The sequence below is a fragment of the Arabidopsis thaliana genome, chromosome 2 (assembly GCF_000001735.4).
Source record: "Arabidopsis thaliana chromosome 2, partial sequence".
Lineage (NCBI taxonomy): Eukaryota > Viridiplantae > Streptophyta > Magnoliopsida > Brassicales > Brassicaceae > Arabidopsis > Arabidopsis thaliana.
The window spans coordinates 14,593,222-14,612,570 of NC_003071.7; the positions used below are offsets into that span (position 1 = coordinate 14,593,222).

Here is a 19,349-nt window from a genome sequence, read left to right on the forward strand (position 1 = left end):
TTGCAAATGTTGAGTTCAAAATGAATGGAAAATAGAGGGGAAACGTAGCCTAAGTTTCATGCACAATATATAGCTTTAACTTTGTTTCATAAGCCATAAAAAGGACAGACATAAATATGCCCACCGCTTATGATTCATTTGGCGCATATATATCTGCATGGCCCTCTCCTTAGCTAACCTTAGAACACGTTTTTCAAAATTAATGTGTCCCTAGGTTAAGATAAGTGTCCCTAGGTTTAGTTTTAAATTAAAGAATCTGAATCAAACATTAACATATTTGACTGTGACTATATTCAGTTATTCTCTTAAGTATTTTGGAAACTTAAGAGAAAGAAGTTTGGAGAAAAAAGAAGGAAATAAGGAGAAAAATGCATGAGATGTTTGGTGGAAGAGGGACAAAGTCGTAATTGTGCCAGCTAAATTGGCAAAGAGACAAAACAGAACTGACCTCTGGACTTATGGTTAAATAAACCCAGAGAGATATTCCCTTCCTCGTTGGTTCCTAAAGACAATAACTGTTCCCGTTACTTCTGTATCTTCTCAAACTCTCTCTTAGCCAAGTGTTTGGTAACTAGTTTAACTATATCCCAATCTTGTACCAATTACTAAAACTACATCGGAATGACTTACTTCTGTGTCTTGTACGTACTATATATTTCGTGGGGTCCATGTTTTGTACGGACTAGTTCCCACCTTACTCCAATTATTATTTCTCCCTCGAATCTTTTTTTTAACAATAAGCTAAATGATGATTCAATCCGTTTTAGTTTTATAATCGTAACGATTAGACAGAGGATGATGTGTATTGGTCACAAAAACCTTAACTTGTGATTAAAAAAACAGAATATTAAAGATAGAATCAATGAATCATATAGAGAGTAAGAAAGATATGAAGAGATTAACTAAAACAGTGTAATAAATAAAAGCATAGGATGTGAGGAGGACAGGCGGCAACATTTAGGAACTGTGGGTCCTTTTTTCTGACGCGACAGCTTTTGGGTCCAAACATAAATTGGAAAACTAATTAATGAATTTTGTTTGGTTTATACTTCAAAGACAAATGCAAATAACTCCATGAAAATGTAAATGTTCATTGATTTTTTTTTTTATATAAACGACACCAATTATAAGAAATCTCTGTTTTAAGTCGGCCTGGCTATGTTCTAATGCTTGTTTCCATGTGATGCTATATGATCCAATTTGATGTCTTCCATATAATTTTACTCTAGAAGTTGGCTGAATCATGCAGTAAGATTTACGTGGCTCCACTCCACTCATCAAAGATGAATTGATATTTGTTTTCAACATTAGCTGTTGTTATGGTTAGGATTTGTTTTGTGAATGAATCCTTCATGAGTCTTTCATGGTTAGGGGTTATTATTATTGCTAGAATTGGTTCGGTCAACCTGTTTTAGAACTCTTAACATTTACACCAAAAAAAACTTGTTTTACAACATTTGACTTTTTATAAGATACGTCCAACTGATCGAACTTTTGATGAGCATTTCTTCTTTAGCCAAAATTGATGTTTTTTTTTACAATAGCCAAAATTGATGCTAAAAGAAGGAAAATACGCTTAGTTAGATTTTCACAACATATCTATTGGAAATACAATTTGTGTGGAAGCAATTGAAATTGGAATATACAATAAGGCTAGAAGCAAGGCCCCACGAATTAGTTAAAGAGAGTTGGGTGCCACATAAAAAGGTGCAGCAGAAAGTGTAACAATTATTAATATTTTATATAAGATTTTCTTTTTATAAGAACTACTCCATCTCGCTACACTTTTAGGCTTTGAATGGATGCTGATTTTCGATTTAGTTTTTGGATTTAGATTTTAGTTTCTAGATTTTAGATTTTAGTTTTAGATTTTTGTTAATATATTTTTGTTTTTAAAACTCAAAAAAATTGGTTTTTAGTTTTTGAGAAAAATAACGTTGATGGAGTAAAAACTAGATTCCCTAAATTTTAGGAAAACTAAAAAACTAAAATCATGAATGAAAAACTACAACAAAATAGTTTTTCTAAATTGTATGGAAATCAAAATTTTAAAATCTTGATTGGTACGAAAATAAGTATTTGAAAAACAAAATCCAAAAACTCTTACAAAATCTACAAAACATTCAAGGCCTTAATAAATAGTTAAATACGTTTCTCATGAATATATGAATATGCATGCAGAAACGAAAATACATATTTATTAAACGTATGTATTTTCATAATATCTGCATACTTAAATAGTTACATGCATAGACGCTTGATTAGATATGTCATATACACAAACACGTATAGATGTGTTCATGTATATCGTAAAATAACATAAGTAATATATACACATGCATACACACTTAAGTGTTATCTACTATACTCATATAAACAAAAAATGAAAAAAAAAACATGGCAAGTGAGATTGCTTGTGGTTGTGGCCTGTGGGCATGTCAAACCTTTGAGAATGAGAATGATTAATAGAATAATAGATAAATACATACACTACATATGTATATATGTCTACCCATTTTGTAGTGCAGAATAGAAGAAAATATAGGTAGACTTTTCTTTATAAAAAGTGATCCATATCATGAAACTTTTCTGTTTTGTTTTTGTTTAAAAGTCTCGACCCATATCACGAAACTTGTTTGATATCAATTGGGAAACTAACCAAATAATTTCTTAATATAAAGAAGGTCCACATCATCGGCTAAAAATGGTCACATGGCATGTGTGACCATTGTCATATTTCTGGACTTTGGCAAGAGTTAGACGAGTAGGGTTTCAAATACCATGATAATGATCTAATAATTAATTAAGACAGTGACTCTCTTTTGTTTAGTCTTCACGTTTCTCTTTTTACAAGGGCTTCAAATACAATATATATATGTATATATATATACACTATTAACCAAGAACTTTAATGATAAGTTAATTGTTTCTATAAATTTGATTGGTAAATATCGTTTTATATCAAAGTAATTATGATAAAGAAATCATGGTTGTTTATACTCCTAATAGTTAATCTCCTAATTTATTCAAACGGATGATTATTCTGCCGATTATAATTAGAAATATTCATCTCACAAATTAACTCCAACGAATAGTGTGTGTAAATCAAAAGACATGCTTATTGTATATGTATGTGCCTATCCTTTTTTCTTGCCAAAATGAGATCTCTTTGAGATTTGGTTTTGATTTTTATGTTGAAAACAAGATGTATAAAAACTTTAATCACTAATAAAATTAGTAAAGTTAAGTAAAGGTAAATCCCAACATGTGAGATCGTGTGGACCACATGCATGGCATATACTACTAATTTTAGGCACCCTGGATTTGGTCTACACGAAATTCAGACCAAATGATATTGGAATCTATTTCAAAAAAATAAAACTATCTACTTAGAAAAAAGAAAAAAAACATTCTAAACTAGTTTTTTTGGGTACTTCTCTCTTTAAAACCTCTCCCTTCTCTCTAAAAGTAGATCTAGATCTCAGTTTGCGTTGGCTGGCTCTGGTGGCTTCCATAGCGCCGGAGCTATGCCTCTCTTGCTCTGCTGTAAAGTTTATGTTGCTTTTGCTTAGTTTATGTGCGTTGTGGTGTAGGGATTTTTGAATGGTTCTTAGATGGCTTATGTTGTTTTTGTGGGTTGGTCTCTGTTGCTAGTAGCGCCTCTTGATCCGGTCATGTTTTAACCTTATTCTCGTTTAGCCTTTTACCAGGCTTGGTGGTTGCTTTCGTTTCTGTCCGGTTCGATCTCCTCCCGTTTTTGTTTTTCGGTGTGGTCCGGATTGATTTGGTTCTCTCCTTGTCTTTACTCTAAAGATCTGATCGAGATCTCATCTGTTCATTGGCTGGTTTTCTTCGAGGCGCTAAACAATCATATTCTTTGATTCGCCGCTTCCGGGAGTGTAGGTGTGACTTGTCGTCTTTGGCCTAGTTCTTCTCGCCGGTATGGATTCCTTGGAACTCTTCTATGTAAGGTAGTCTTCATCGTAATAGGTGGCACCGCTGTCCATTTGGTTGGAAGTTCCTTGTCCCCTACGGAGTGGCTTGTTGTAAAGCTCTGCCTTTCCTTTGTCTGGTAATGTGGTTGACGAGATGTTGTGTTTAAAATTTTGGTTGTTTTGGTCTGCTTCTTTGTTTTAGTTTCGCAACTTTGCTCTGTTTGTAAGGTTTGTTTTGCCTTGTTATTTCCCTTTCCTTTGGGCTTTGCTTCCGAGATTATCCTTTTAATCGTCGGCTTAGTTTTCTGGGGTTACTTGTTAACCGCCGGCTTTGTATTTCACCCTTGTATTTCACCGGAATCTCTATAATAAACTTTCAGACGATAAAAAAAAAAAAAAAAAAAAAAAAACAACCCTATTATTGACAAGTGACAACATGGAAATCTTTCAACCATGTTAAAAGAACATAGTGGTAAACCCTATAACGGTTTTAATCCTTTAATATGCTGTCTCTAGGTGATCTTTCAAGATTCATGCAAGTATGAATAAGTAAGCATTTTCCATAAATTATGCGATGTGCTTCTCAATGTTCTCATTGAATCTTTGGCGCATCATGTAGATTTTACATTTAATATATTCTATCAAGCTTTTGTAATTATGGTTAAAACTGAATCATTTTTGTTTGTTTGTGATATTATATATGTAGCAACCTGTAGTATACACTTAAACAGTAGATTTGATCATAAAAATTATGGTCGACCAACAACCTTATATATATATATATATATTCTACCTTTTCTCCGTCAAATGCTAAAACTGTTTTTGTTTTTAGTTAACAGCAGCAATAAGGTGATAGTACTACGCAGTCAATACAATCTGCAATATGCCAAACTGTTAATCAATATATATTATAGGTCAATTCATTCCGTTTATCCGCTTAATTAGTAATTTAAAGTTTTGTTTTGTGGATATAGCTAGTCTTCGGTTTAGGATAGAATCTCATCATCTACATGCATCCATCACCACTGACTTTTATTTCCCCTTCTAAACGGAAGAAACACAAAATTTCTACCGTTCTATAGGGTTGTGAGTTATGACTAATTTGAGATTTGGTCGATTTAATTACCCAAAAAAAAAAACTGTTAGTAAACTAAAGTAATGCCGTAGCCTTATTGTCATATTTTGTTTGGTATGTATAAACTCAGTTAAACATACATTTGATTCAGTTAAACATTAAAACATACCAAAAAAAAAAAACATACTTGGCGATTTCAATTTTTTAAAGTCAACTAATAGTTATTTTGATTTTTCTTTTCATATCTATCTAAATGTAAATTTTGGTATCCCACCAATTATACCTTTGTTCTTTGTGTGGCCATACCACGTCCTCAGTTTAACACTTCACAGTATATGTAAAATTCCTTGTTTTTCAAGTTTACTTGCACGCAAATAGCTGTAAAACCATGCATTATAAATAAGCTTTTCATTGAATTACTTCGACATACTTGTTAATTGCGTTGATCATAAACTTTTAATGTATATCTAACTTTTTAAAATTTTGAATGGGAAGATAGGAAAAACTAATCTAATATATATATTTATATATATACACAACATATATATTTATGTATTTTTTTTTGTCGTTTCATGAGTCTCTTTTAGCTTTTATAGTAACCATTAGCGTCAAAAATTTGGACAGAAATTATTGCATGAAAAAGTGGATAGACGTTAGAGTAGATTACTTTTCCACCTTAATAGTCGTTAGTCGAGCTAATCACGTTTAAATAATTCCGGAAAGATATAGAGACACCCACTAATTAAACTAGTTTCCTAGAAGGTCATGATATTAAAACAAATAAAAGAAAGACATAAATATATGTACCGTAGGGAAGTTACGTATAAGGCTCGGAAGCTACTTCTCTTGCTGCCTTGCTGGTACTGTTCTCTGTTGTTGTTGGTCTTTTAATAGGTTTAACTAAACTAAACTATAGTTACTTAATTCGTACGATTTTAATAATCAATTAACTAATAAACTAATCAAGAGGGAAAACCGGCCGCCAATATACCCGCTGCCTTGGTAAGCCGACAAACGGACAAATTGTGTTTAGAAATCAGAACGAATTGTTATGAAATTATTCTTAATTACATGGCCAAATAAATCCTTAGATCTATATCATGGCAACACAACGTATATTTAAATCTTTCAAATGGAATACGCAAGTACAACAATAACTAACGCAATTTTTAGACAGCACTAATTAAATTAAATATACTAGAAGTATACATTAGAGATTTAAAAATTGAGAAAAAAACTCGTTATAATATAAAATAAATAATTAGACCCGGAACTAGAGTATATTTAATCGTTGTAGACTTGTAGCCAAAGGCACCTAAAATTGGAAAATCATTGAGAATCCAACTCTTTCCCTTGGAATTCTACAATATGCTTGTGATTTAAGAAAAATAATTTAGCAGATTAGTTAATAATTTAAATATATATATATATTTTTTTTGTTAAGGGAATTTAAATATATTATTACTTCCCAAAACTGTTGACATTGTTCCCATGTCTCCTCCAATAATTTAACATCTCTTATTCACATTATAAATTGTTTGTTGACATGAAACCAATAGATTCTGCCGGGCCATTTACTCGTTACGTTTCATATAAATTACTAAGAAAAAGAAAAAAAACTTAAACTATATATTATGTCAGCAGTATATATATACGCAGTCAAAAACATAATCAATCTGGGACACGATGTAATAAAATCATATTTGTAATTGTAAACTATAATCTGAAGGAGATTTGATTCAGAAGACAAACGTAAGCATCTTTGTGTAAGGCATTAAGTATTAAATATTTTTGTTGAAAACATTGTGTTTAATTAAGCTTTTATCTTAATGCTAGAGCAAAACATATGGTTAAGGTTAATTAACCTACTTTTGGAGAGGTCTCCCGTTAGCATCTTTCACAAAAGCTTTGCAGGCTTTTCTTCTGAAAGTAAGAAAAAGGCCCAAAAGGGATTATTGGGCCTTATCTTCTGTCCCTTGACATGTCACAACAAGTAACCAAAGAACCTGATCCTGTTCGCGGGAAGATTCAGTTTAGCGCTATCAGCCAATAAAAGACGACAGCTGTAATAAGACTCGAGACGAGGGAATCGGGACTTCAATATCCGTAACGGCCGTACGGGTTCACTCTCGCAGACACCTTAGCATGTGGCACCGTCGGAGGTCGGGCACATCATCGACCGATCGACCGACGTCGGAGTTGTGCTCGGTCTAAACAACATTGGTGCTATGTAATCTCTCTATGTTGTGCATTTGTGCTCGGCCTTAAATGTCTACAAAATGATTCAAATCATGACATGATTACCATGGTTAATGGTTTATACGGTGAATTAAATCTTGACTTGGTTTAACTGTTGTTATACCATTTTTCAGTTTAAAATGTTCTATTATATGTTGACTACTACGTTAGGGCCGGCCAAACAGTCAAGAATGCAGTCAGATGAAGCCACCGTTTGTGACTCTTTAAGTTTAACAATCAAATGCATTTGAATAGAGAAAAATATAAAACAAGACCAATTAGCTCGTAGTTTTAAAATTAACCGCTGGATTATTTTTACCAGCTCTGAGATGGTCAAAACAAGGGTAGACAGTGTCAATGGAAACAAAGAATGAAATAATAAACAAAAATATAAAGCATTTGATATTAAAATGTATCTATCAAGAAAAAGTACTAGTTAGACATGAATATGTCAATAGTTTGTCAACTTTTCGCATAGATAAATCTCATTTTCTTTTTGTTGTGGAGAAGTTCACAATGATGTGGTTGGTTCCGAACCCAAGATATCTTCACATCTGTATGTGGATGGAAAAGCATATAGAGGAACGGTGGCTGTATGTGAAAAGGGCACTCTAGTTACTTTATTCTTCTGATGGTCAATATGTCCCCTACCGTGCCATAGAATATAAATTGAAATTGAGTTGCAACTAGCAATGAGGCACTATATATTATCCTGGATTCAAAAATCCGATTGGATTTGTTTTTAAAGTTTAATGTTTGAAATGTTCAGATCCAATTTAATTAAAAAGACAATGACATTGGTGTGGAGATGGTGAAGGCAAACAACAAACAAAAATTGGAAATAGAACTAAAAGACTAGAGGTGAGCTAAACTAAAGGTTTTCGTGGTAAATTTGGGATGGAGTTAATCTAATTTGTGATATGTTTTTTTTAGCATGTTACCATGCATTATGTACATTCTTTTAGTTAAAAAATGTTGAGTTGAAGTTAATTATTTTTTTATAGCTTAATATTTTTTTTTGGTTTAACAATTAGCTTAATTTTGTTATTTGATAAAGACTAAAACACCCCTGGATGCTCACCCACCACATGCCCACAAACGGAGATTGCCAACCCCCGGGGGAGATGACGACAGACGAGAGGAGAGAACAGATTTGGAGCTTTTATAGCTTTTATAGCTATATTGTTAAAAAAAAATCAATAATATAAATTAAACTGCATGCAAAATCAAACTCTTGTACATCTAGAGTCTTACTAGATTAACGTGTAAGAACTTAGAACTTGGAAAAATCTATATGGACAAAATAGATCAGTCTTTTTTCGAACATCATCAACCACACGAAATACGCTAGCTAACTTTTAAACCTCTTCTGTATCAACTATCAAGAGACAAACGATATAAAAAAAAAACAATTGGTGTATTTTTGAATTTTCATTGCACGCACGTGAACAGCATAATTGCTTGATTGGAAACAAACCTTTTTAGAATTCATTAATCAGTTTTAGGTGTTTTGGAAAATTAACGAACTATAGTGGAGATTAATTAATTTTATATTAGTCTTTTTTAGTACACAAATCGAAGTTTCCTAGATTTTTTCAAAGTTGAAAATAATATTGATAATATTTATCAACAATGAATCTACAAAAACATAATTTTTTTGCCAAACAAATAACACCGAAACAAGATTCATTCACTATTTTTGGTTTAAAAAAAAAAATCAAAATTACACTATTATGAAGCCAATTTTTGTATGCAAAAAACCTGTATGTATCAATTTGTTTGTATTAAAAAGTAAGCATTTATGTCTTTTTTTTATAAATAATAGAAACACTTACTAGATGAATAGATTTTTTGGTTTTAGAACAGAATACTATAATTGTATTTATATAGCTTTTTTATATTATTCGATATAGAAAAGTGTTATAATAGGAAAAATGTACCATATACTGTCAATAACATATTTGATTCTAAATATAAATAGAATTGTTTTAAAGAAATATGATCGTTTATAATTAAATGGTTTTTAATGTCTTTTCTTGGGGCAAAAAACAAAGCTTCTCTTTCGTCCATATATTTGCATCGTAAGGGGTGACGTATCACTCTCTCTTTCTCTCAAATATTATTCTTCAATCTCTTTTTGGGGAATCTTCGAGCAAATTAGTGAGAGAACCCACCCACTTTCTTTCTCATATGAGTACATAAGATCCCTTTTGAGTTTTCGTGTTTTGCCAAAATCTCCAGGTAAAGCTTCTCCCTTTTTCTCTGTTTTCTCTGTTTTGTTATTCTCCCTTTTCTCCATTGTAGCTTTTTCCTGTAAAGTGGGATTGATAGTTTTGTTTCATGGATTTCAAATTTGTGTTATTTGACTCGATACCATCTTAAATGCAGAGTCTTTTCGTGATAATAAAATTATGGATTCGTTTCAAAGTTTTTTTTTTTTCGTATGGAAAACACTTGAGCTCTCTCAATCTTGTAGTCTTGACTCTTGATGATTCTTCTATGTTCTCGTTGTGATTGCTTGTCACTGTTCTATCTTTTATATATGATTAAATGCAATTTTGCCCCTTTTTACGCGCGAATGTATTTATTATCTTTCGCACTCTGGGTCCATTTCTTGTCACTTGAGCACATAATGATTGATTTATGACTTTTTAAAGTTATGAAAATTTATTATTTTTGTTGCTATGGTTTTTTGGAATTAGAAGCTCATTTCAAAGTTGTTGATTTTCTTTGCAGGGTAGGGAATTGGTGTGGTAGCTTGTGATGCACTGTGTTTGAGGGAAAGGAAAGGATAACGATGGGGTTTGAGTTTATTGAATGGTATTGTAAGCCGGTGCCTAATGGTGTTTGGACAAAACAAGTGGCTAATGCATTTGGTGCATACACGCCTTGTGCTACTGACTCTTTTGTGCTTGGTATCTCTCAACTGGTTCTGTTGGTTCTGTGCCTGTATCGTATATGGCTCGCCTTAAAGGATCACAAGGTGGAGAGGTTCTGTTTGAGGTCAAGATTGTATAACTATTTCCTGGCTTTGTTGGCTGCGTATGCTACTGCTGAGCCTTTGTTTAGATTGATCATGGGGATTTCAGTTTTAGATTTTGATGGACCTGGACTTCCTCCTTTTGAGGTGCTTTATTTTCTGTTCCTTATTCTTTATCTTTTAGTTTGTTGTGTATGTTTTACCTGAAACATGCTATTGTTTGTGTGATTTCTTTGGCAGGCATTCGGATTGGGTGTCAAAGCTTTTGCTTGGGGCGCTGTAATGGTCATGATTTTAATGGAAACTAAAATTTACATCCGTGAACTCCGTTGGTATGTCAGGTTTGCTGTCATATATGCTCTTGTGGGGGATATGGTCTTGTTAAATCTTGTTCTCTCAGTCAAGGAGTACTATAGCAGGTTGGTACAATTTTGGAGTTACTTTGGTTTATTGAAGTCATTGTTCTTCTTCTACAGGGTGAATTCATGTTTTGTTTTCATTGCAGTTATGTTCTGTATCTCTACACAAGCGAAGTGGGAGCTCAGGTTAGCTCACTTGGACTCCTTTAGAGAGTCCAGAATCCTAGCATGTGCTATGATTATAAATCAGAATCCGATACAGTTTGTTTTCTAACATCTTAAGAGGGTGAATTTTGGTTTTACTTCAGGTTCTGTTTGGAATTCTCTTGTTTATGCATCTTCCCAATTTGGATACTTACCCTGGCTACATGCCAGTGCGGAGTGAAACTGTGGATGATTATGAGTATGAAGAGATTTCTGATGGACAACAAATATGCCCTGAGAAGCATGCAAATATATTTGACAGTAAGTCACTCTACATGATTTTCATTTGGTCGCCTGGCTGAAACTTATAATTAGTAATCATAATTTGCAAACATCGTCTCTGACTTTTGTTCAGATTGATCATGGGGATTTAGGTTTTGAAATTTCACCTGATTTCCTTCTTCCAATTTCCTTGTTTGGTCACAGAAATCTTCTTCTCATGGATGAATCCCTTGATGACTTTGGGATCTAAAAGGCCTCTAACAGAGAAGGATGTGTGGTATCTAGACACTTGGGATCAGACTGAAACTCTGTTCACGAGGTACTTCTAACAATAATTATATCTCTTAAAATGTATATTACTGAATTGGCTATTTGATATTTTCTGTATCCTTTTTAGTTTCCAGCATTCCTGGGATAAGGAACTACAAAAGCCGCAACCGTGGCTGTTGAGAGCATTGAACAATAGCCTGGGAGGAAGGTAGATAGATTTTCTCACCTTATCGTGCTGTGTTCTCATCTCTTTTGAGTTTTGAGTATGATTAGATAGTGCTGGATTTCACTGTGATGTGCAGATGTTTAAGTGATCTCTTGAAAGAACCATCAGGTTTTTAGAATGTGTAGGAAGCAAGATCAGAATATTTCTACTTATTTAATGTTAGTTGTTTGCTATAGCAGCTTAACACATTTCCATCTTATCATAGGCAATCATGCTTGCTTTCGTACTCTTATAAATTTAAGACATAGGGGATACAACTTTTACTGTAGATTGGTTAAATATGTTTTTTTTTCTTGGTTCATATTGCTTAAGCATTATTTCGTTTGTTAACTACATGTCGTATGGGGATCTAATTTTTTGAATTTTGTAGGTTTTGGTGGGGAGGATTTTGGAAGGTATTTTCGTCTACCTCTTTCTCTTTTATTCGTGCTTCCAGAGTCTTTCCTCTCTTTTATTCATATGATCACAGGTTCTGCGTCATGTTGGATAACCTTCTGTCACGTGGAAGTCATTTATAATTTACATGGTGTTACAGATTATTAGAAGGAACTAGTGGGTTCTTAGTTTTTCTTTATCTAATTCATTGTACTTGAACATATTTATTTACATTTGTATGCACAGATCGGGAATGATTGCTCACAGTTTGTGGGACCTCTTTTACTGAATCAACTCTTAAAGGTTTGTTCTTTTCTTGGCAGATTCGGAAACCTATTATTGGTTCAATATTCTTATCTGACAATATCTCTCATTTTGTATGTCAAACTATATACAGTCAATGCAAGAGGATGCGCCAGCTTGGATGGGTTACATCTATGCGTTCTCAATCTTTGTTGGAGTGGTATGAAATGAAGTCCTCTTTCTCTCTCTCTCTCTGTCTATTTGGACTCTCTTCTATCAACTTGTGAAACTGACACTTGTTATACTTCTGTATGTTTGGTCTAAGGTTCTTCTAAACTGATTATAATAGCAACACTAGATGTCCCCTAATGCCACTTTTTGATTTTGTTGCTCTTGGATTTTTTGCGTCTGTTAGATAGGTTCTGACTTTATCTAGTGTAGGGTGATACTTTAAAGCTACAAACTCATCGAGTGACTGATGTTGATGACAACGTTTCTAGGTGTTCGGGGTGCTATGTGAAGCTCAATATTTCCAGAATGTCATGCGTGTTGGTTACCGACTGAGATCTGCTCTGGTAAATTTTAAATTTGCTACCCTGACGTTCTTCCTTTGCCATATGTTTTTGGTGCAGATATGTTTGCTGATAGCATGATTCCCAGTATCTTGTATAGGAATAAGTATATCAACATGGTTTCTTTATCCTCTATATATGATGCATAAATAAGCCTTGTGCCAAAAGTTTAGGAATAAGTTTGTGTTGCTTCAGATGATTGAGTATGCTGTTTTTATTTCTGGAAATTTCCACCATTTTCAGATCCTTTCACTAGAGAAATACAAATTTAGCTGTATTTCCTGATTCAGTTCATGCTTTTCTGCGTTTGTAGTGGAGTGAAATTAGCAAGTACGAAATGGAAGATATTTTGAACACAGATGATTTTTAAAATTGGTCTTCCTGTTGATGACTTGTTTTTTTTTTAGATTGCTGCTGTGTTCCGCAAATCGTTGAGGTTAACTAATGAAGGTCGTAGAAAGTTTCAAACAGGAAAGATAACCAACTTAATGACGACTGATGCCGAATCTCTTCAGGTGAGTATCCCTTTCATATTTTCGAATTCAAGTTTGCATGTTTCTCTATATCATAGTTGCAGGGCTGTTAACATCCGGATCTTGAATATTTATTTTTGTCCGCAGCTGGTATTGAGTGGTTACAGTTACTTTTTATGTTCGGTAATAGAAGTTGGATTTACTTAGAAATGATTTCCAGCATACTGATCTACTGAATCTGTTTGTTAGGTCTAAGATTGGCTATGAATAGTGATTGCATTTTCATTTCTAGCTAGCACTTTGTTATCATTGAATTTTTCTTTCTTCTTTTTTATTTTGTTTCTTATGCCAACTTAAACTGTGTCTTGTTTAATGTTTTCGTCTTAACTGTGTCTGGTATCAATATTGTTATCTAATCAACCAGATGTACTTTGTACTAATTTTTCCATTTTCTGTGGCAGCAAATATGCCAATCACTTCATACCATGTGGTCGGCTCCATTTCGTATAATTATAGCACTGATTCTCCTCTATCAGCAATTGGGTGTTGCCTCGCTCATTGGTGCATTGTTGTTGGTCCTTATGTTCCCTTTACAGGTACATGACTTCTAAATTTCCTCATTTTTTTTCCTTTGTAGCTTATTTTTCTCTATACTGTTCGCTTGTTCATTCGTACTCCTAAAGGCTACTTCTTCTTCGTCTCCTGAACTTGTTCTCTGTTTTCTTAAAACAGACTGTTATTATAAGCAAAATGCAGAAGCTGACAAAGGAAGGTCTGCAGCGTACTGACAAGAGAATTGGCCTTATGAATGAAGTTTTAGCTGCAATGGATACAGTAAAGTAAGAAATTCTAGAACCAATTTTGTTAACATAGTTATTAATTTGCAGGAAACTTGTACTAAACCAAAATGCTACAGGTGTTATGCTTGGGAAAACAGTTTCCAGTCCAAGGTCCAAACTGTTCGTGATGATGAATTATCTTGGTTCCGGAAATCACAGCTCCTGGGAGCGGTATGACTACAGCGTAGTTACTTTTGTTTTTCCTCTAATTATTGTATATTTCTAACTCTTGCTTGGTCTTGTCTTGTTTTGCAGTTGAATATGTTCATACTGAATAGCATTCCTGTTCTTGTGACTATTGTTTCATTTGGTGTGTTCACATTACTTGGAGGAGACCTGACCCCTGCAAGAGCATTTACGTCACTCTCTCTCTTTGCTGTGCTTCGTTTCCCTCTCTTCATGCTTCCAAACATTATAACTCAGGTGATTTCTTAAATATGTTGTTGCAATGCATGTGTATTAAGTAGAACTGTTAGTGCTTGTAGTAACTGTCGTTTGGTTATCAAATCCATGACTTATATTTCGAATTTACATGCTGGAGGGTATCCTTGCTGGTGCCAGAAACAGATGCCGATGCTGACTAGTTTTCACTTGTAGGTGGTAAATGCTAATGTATCCTTAAAACGTCTTGAGGAGGTATTGGCGACAGAAGAAAGAATTCTCTTACCAAATCCTCCCATTGAACCTGGAGAGCCAGCCATCTCAATAAGAAATGGATATTTCTCTTGGGATTCTAAGGTGTCGCTTGGCTATTCTATACCATGTTCCTTCTTTCGCTTCTCTCATTACCTTTATCCATAGAAAGTACAAAAATCGAGCTAACCCTATGTATCTACAGGGGGATAGGCCGACGTTGTCAAATATCAACTTGGATGTACCTCTTGGCAGCCTAGTTGCTGTGGTTGGTAGTACAGGCGAAGGAAAAACCTCTCTAATATCTGCTATCCTTGGTGAACTTCCTGCAACATCTGATGCAATAGTTACTCTCAGAGGATCAGTTGCTTATGTTCCACAAGTTTCATGGATCTTTAATGCAACAGTATGTTCTTCTTTTCTTTGACTTTTAAGTTGGGCTGACGTTGCAAATTTTTCTGTTGTACATAATGTTAAATGTATTTTCTGTCTTTTATAGTAGAACAATATGTGTTCTCAAATGCGTCAGTTACTTCACCAACTTAGTGGAAACCTTCTTCAATATTTGATTCTCTAAGCTATTTTGAACAGAAGACTGATATGCATTTTCTTATAAAAATTTGTAGGTACGCGACAATATACTGTTTGGTTCTCCTTTCGACCGTGAAAAGTATGAAAGGGCCATTGATGTGACTTCACTGAAGCATGACCTAGAGTTACTGCCTGTAAGTTTTGAGGAGAGCTTCGTGGAGTTGATAACAAGGATTTGTCTTGCCTGTTCTCGTGTTGCTAAGTTTGTTTCAACCTCTTTCTCTTGCTTAATAGGGTGGTGATCTCACGGAGATTGGAGAAAGAGGTGTTAATATCAGTGGAGGACAGAAGCAGAGGGTTTCCATGGCTAGGGCCGTTTACTCAAATTCAGATGTGTACATCTTTGATGACCCGTTAAGTGCCCTTGATGCTCATGTTGGTCAACAGGTACTAACTCATTGATTCTCTTTGATAAGGCTAGTCTATTTCATTTTTGAATTTATCTAACATTTTTGTGTCTGGTCATTATGGGAATACTGTCAGTCTGATTTCTAGGAATATTGTTTCAGGTTTTTGAAAAATGCATAAAAAGAGAACTGGGGCAGAAAACGAGAGTTCTTGTTACAAACCAGCTCCACTTCCTATCACAAGTGGACAGAATTGTACTTGTGCATGAAGGCACAGTGAAAGAGGAAGGAACATATGAAGAGCTATCCAGTAATGGCCCTTTGTTCCAGAGGCTAATGGAAAATGCAGGGAAGGTGGAAGAATATTCAGAAGAAAATGGAGAAGCTGAGGCAGATCAAACAGCGGAACAACCAGTTGCGAATGGGAACACAAATGGTCTTCAAATGGATGGAAGTGACGATAAAAAATCCAAAGAAGGAAATAAAAAAGGAGGGAAATCTGTCCTCATCAAGCAAGAAGAACGTGAAACCGGAGTTGTAAGTTGGAGAGTCCTGAAGAGGTAACTTGAACATTTGGCTTTTGCAATCTTACTATTTGTTTGCAACTTTCCCCATACTCGATCCAAGAGGTCCATTCATTTGTGGTGTTTCACAACAAACTAGCATGTTCCTTATGTTTTTAGGCTGAACTATACCTTTGCGGGATATCAGAATGACTTTTCCAGGCTTTCAATGTTTTCAGGTACCAGGATGCACTTGGAGGGGCATGGGTAGTGATGATGCTCCTTTTATGTTACGTCTTAACAGAAGTATTTCGGGTTACTAGCAGCACGTGGTTGAGTGAGTGGACTGATGCAGGAACTCCAAAGAGTCATGGACCCCTTTTCTACAATCTCATATATGCACTTCTCTCGTTTGGACAGGTATGAGTTATGTTTGCTTGATGGATGAGTGAAGATTTGATATAATCTTGACCTCATGATATAACATATATAGCTGAAACCTGACCAGCTTAGAAAGATCTTATATAATTCTACTTTTGTGATTTTACTTTGAGAATCCAAAGGTGGAGGTAGAAAAGGTTAGTAAAGAATTGATTTTTTTGCTGAGACTCTTTCTTCTTGCTTACAGGTTTTGGTGACATTGACCAATTCATATTGGTTGATTATGTCCAGTCTTTATGCAGCTAAGAAGTTACACGACAATATGCTTCATTCCATACTGAGGGCCCCGATGTCCTTCTTCCATACCAATCCGCTAGGACGGATAATCAATCGATTCGCAAAAGATCTGGGTGATATTGATCGAACTGTGGCCGTCTTTGTAAACATGTTTATGGGTCAAGTCTCACAGCTTCTTTCAACTGTAGTGTTGATTGGCATTGTAAGCACTTTGTCCTTGTGGGCCATCATGCCCCTCCTGGTCTTGTTTTATGGAGCTTATCTTTATTATCAGGTAATGTACCTTCTAACCGCAGCATTTAAATAACTGAGATTAAGTAACAGAAAGAGAAAAGGACACAGATGATTGATGTTACACATACTTTTTTAGCCTCATTTGTCATGTCTGAGTTCGTTTGGTGCTTAAGCTATCTACACTCATCTGTCACCAAAAATCATGCTGTTTATGTTGTGTGTTAACTATTTTTCTTATTGCAGAACACAGCCCGTGAGGTTAAGCGTATGGATTCAATTTCAAGATCGCCTGTTTATGCACAGTTTGGAGAGGCATTGAATGGCTTATCAACTATCCGTGCTTACAAAGCATATGATCGTATGGCTGATATCAACGGAAGATCAATGGATAATAACATCAGATTCACTCTTGTCAACATGGGTGCCAATCGGTGGCTTGGAATCCGTTTAGAAACTCTGGGTGGTCTTATGATATGGCTGACAGCATCGTTTGCTGTCATGCAGAATGGAAGAGCGGAGAACCAACAGGCATTTGCATCTACAATGGGTTTGCTTCTCAGTTATGCCTTAAATATTACTAGCTTGTTAACAGGTGTTCTGAGACTTGCGAGTTTGGCTGAGAATAGTCTAAACGCGGTCGAGCGTGTTGGCAATTATATAGAGATTCCGCCAGAGGCTCCGCCTGTCATTGAGAACAACCGTCCACCTCCTGGATGGCCATCATCTGGATCCATAAAGTTTGAGGATGTTGTTCTCCGTTACCGCCCTCAGTTACCGCCTGTGCTTCATGGGGTTTCTTTCTTCATTCATCCAACAGATAAGGTGGGGATTGTTGGAAGGACTGGTGCTGGAAAGTCAAGCCTGTTGAATGCATTGTTTAGAATTGTGGAGGTGGAAAAAGGAAGGATCTTAATCGATGATTGTGACGTTGGAAAGTTTGGACTGATGGACCTACGTAAAGTGCTCGGAATCATTCCACAGTCACCGGTTCTTTTCTCAGGAACTGTGAGGTTCAATCTTGATCCATTTGGTGAACACAATGATGCTGATCTTTGGGAATCTCTAGAGAGGGCACACTTGAAGGATACCATCCGCAGAAATCCTCTTGGTCTTGATGCTGAGGTATTCAGTTGCTGCCTATATTGATATGAAGTCTCATTTTTAAGTGGTAATAACTGATTTTCAATCTTTGTTCAGGTCTCTGAGGCAGGAGAGAATTTCAGCGTGGGACAGAGGCAATTGTTGAGTCTTTCACGTGCGCTGTTACGGAGATCTAAGATACTCGTCCTTGATGAAGCAACTGCTGCTGTAGATGTTAGAACCGATGCCCTCATTCAGAAGACTATCCGAGAAGAATTCAAGTCATGCACGATGCTCATTATCGCTCACCGTCTCAATACCATCATTGACTGTGACAAAATTCTCGTGCTTGATTCTGGAAGAGTATGTATTTTATTTTTAAACACTCTCTCTCTTTCAATCTCACACTCTCCTTGTTTCTCAGCTAACCTGTTCTATTCCAATTTGTTAACTCAGGTTCAAGAATTCAGTTCACCGGAGAACCTTCTTTCAAATGAAGGAAGCTCTTTCTCCAAGATGGTTCAAAGCACTGGAGCTGCAAATGCTGAGTACTTGCGTAGTTTAGTACTCGACAACAAGCGTGCCAAAGATGACTCACACCACTTACAAGGCCAAAGGAAATGGCTGGCTTCTTCTCGCTGGGCTGCAGCCGCTCAGTTTGCTCTGGCTGCGAGTCTTACTTCGTCGCACAACGATCTTCAAAGCCTTGAAATTGAAGATGACAGCAGCATTTTGAAGAGAACAAACGATGCAGTTGTGACTCTGCGCAGTGTTCTCGAGGGGAAACACGACAAAGAGATTGCAGAGTCGCTTGAGGAACATAATATCTCTAGAGAGGGATGGTTGTCATCACTCTATAGAATGGTAGAAGGTAAACAAATATATGCATCTCTACAAATGCTTATGCAAAATCTTAATCACCACACTGAAACATTAAAGTCAAATCGTGCTCTTATATTGAACGCCTGCTTTCCGCTGTCTACGTTTTCAGGGCTTGCAGTGATGAGCAGATTGGCAAGGAACCGAATGCAACAACCGGATTACAATTTCGAAGGAAATACATTTGACTGGGACAACGTCGAGATGTAGATAAGTTCATGTTAAACTAGGAATCATTGTCTCTTCCGTAAGAAACATATATTTATCTTAACCAAAATTATTAGTTTGGTTTCCATTTCATAAACTTAATTTTCACCTGCAAAGAAAATCAAACCCTGTTGTGTTCTTCGTGATAAGTAGAGAAATTACTTGAGTATCCTTCTAACTCATAAA

General features: G+C 35.3%; 2 protein-coding genes across 4 annotated transcripts; both read left to right on the forward strand.

Moving 5' to 3' along the window:
* The first annotated feature begins 3,343 nt into the window (after nt 1-3,343).
* Nucleotides 3,344-4,322, forward strand: AT2G34655 (uncharacterized protein). The gene has a single exon (NM_001349588.1). The coding sequence runs from the start codon at nt 3,615-3,617 to the stop codon at nt 3,681-3,683; it is 69 nt and encodes a 22-aa protein (NP_001336502.1). The 5' UTR covers nt 3,344-3,614; the 3' UTR covers nt 3,684-4,322.
* Nucleotides 4,323-9,248: 4,926 nt separating this feature from the next.
* Nucleotides 9,249-19,344, forward strand: ABCC2 (multidrug resistance-associated protein 2). 3 transcript variants are annotated; one of them, NM_001202746.1, is made up of 27 exons: nt 9,249-9,489; nt 9,985-10,375; nt 10,469-10,647; nt 10,734-10,773; nt 10,896-11,052; nt 11,218-11,332; nt 11,411-11,491; nt 11,880-11,904; nt 12,131-12,187; nt 12,282-12,347; nt 12,628-12,702; nt 13,107-13,214; nt 13,634-13,768; nt 13,905-14,011; nt 14,089-14,182; nt 14,267-14,434; nt 14,609-14,749; nt 14,850-15,050; nt 15,271-15,369; nt 15,470-15,622; nt 15,745-16,142; nt 16,325-16,505; nt 16,714-17,037; nt 17,241-18,119; nt 18,195-18,440; nt 18,534-18,948; nt 19,069-19,344. In NM_001202746.1, exons 2-27 carry the CDS (start codon nt 10,046-10,048, stop codon nt 19,164-19,166), a joined length of 4,872 nt encoding a protein of 1,623 aa, NP_001189675.1. In that variant the 5' UTR covers nt 9,249-9,489; nt 9,985-10,045; the 3' UTR covers nt 19,167-19,344. The 3 variants fall into 3 exon arrangements, with proteins under 3 accessions (NP_001189675.1, NP_181013.1, NP_001324371.1); NM_129020.3 differs by having other exon boundaries at nt 9,479-10,375; NM_001336522.1 differs by lacking the exons at nt 9,249-9,489; nt 9,985-10,375; nt 10,469-10,647; ... (1 more) ...; nt 10,896-11,052; nt 11,218-11,332 and having other exon boundaries at nt 11,491-11,667.
* Nucleotides 19,345-19,349: the final 5 nt, after the last annotated feature.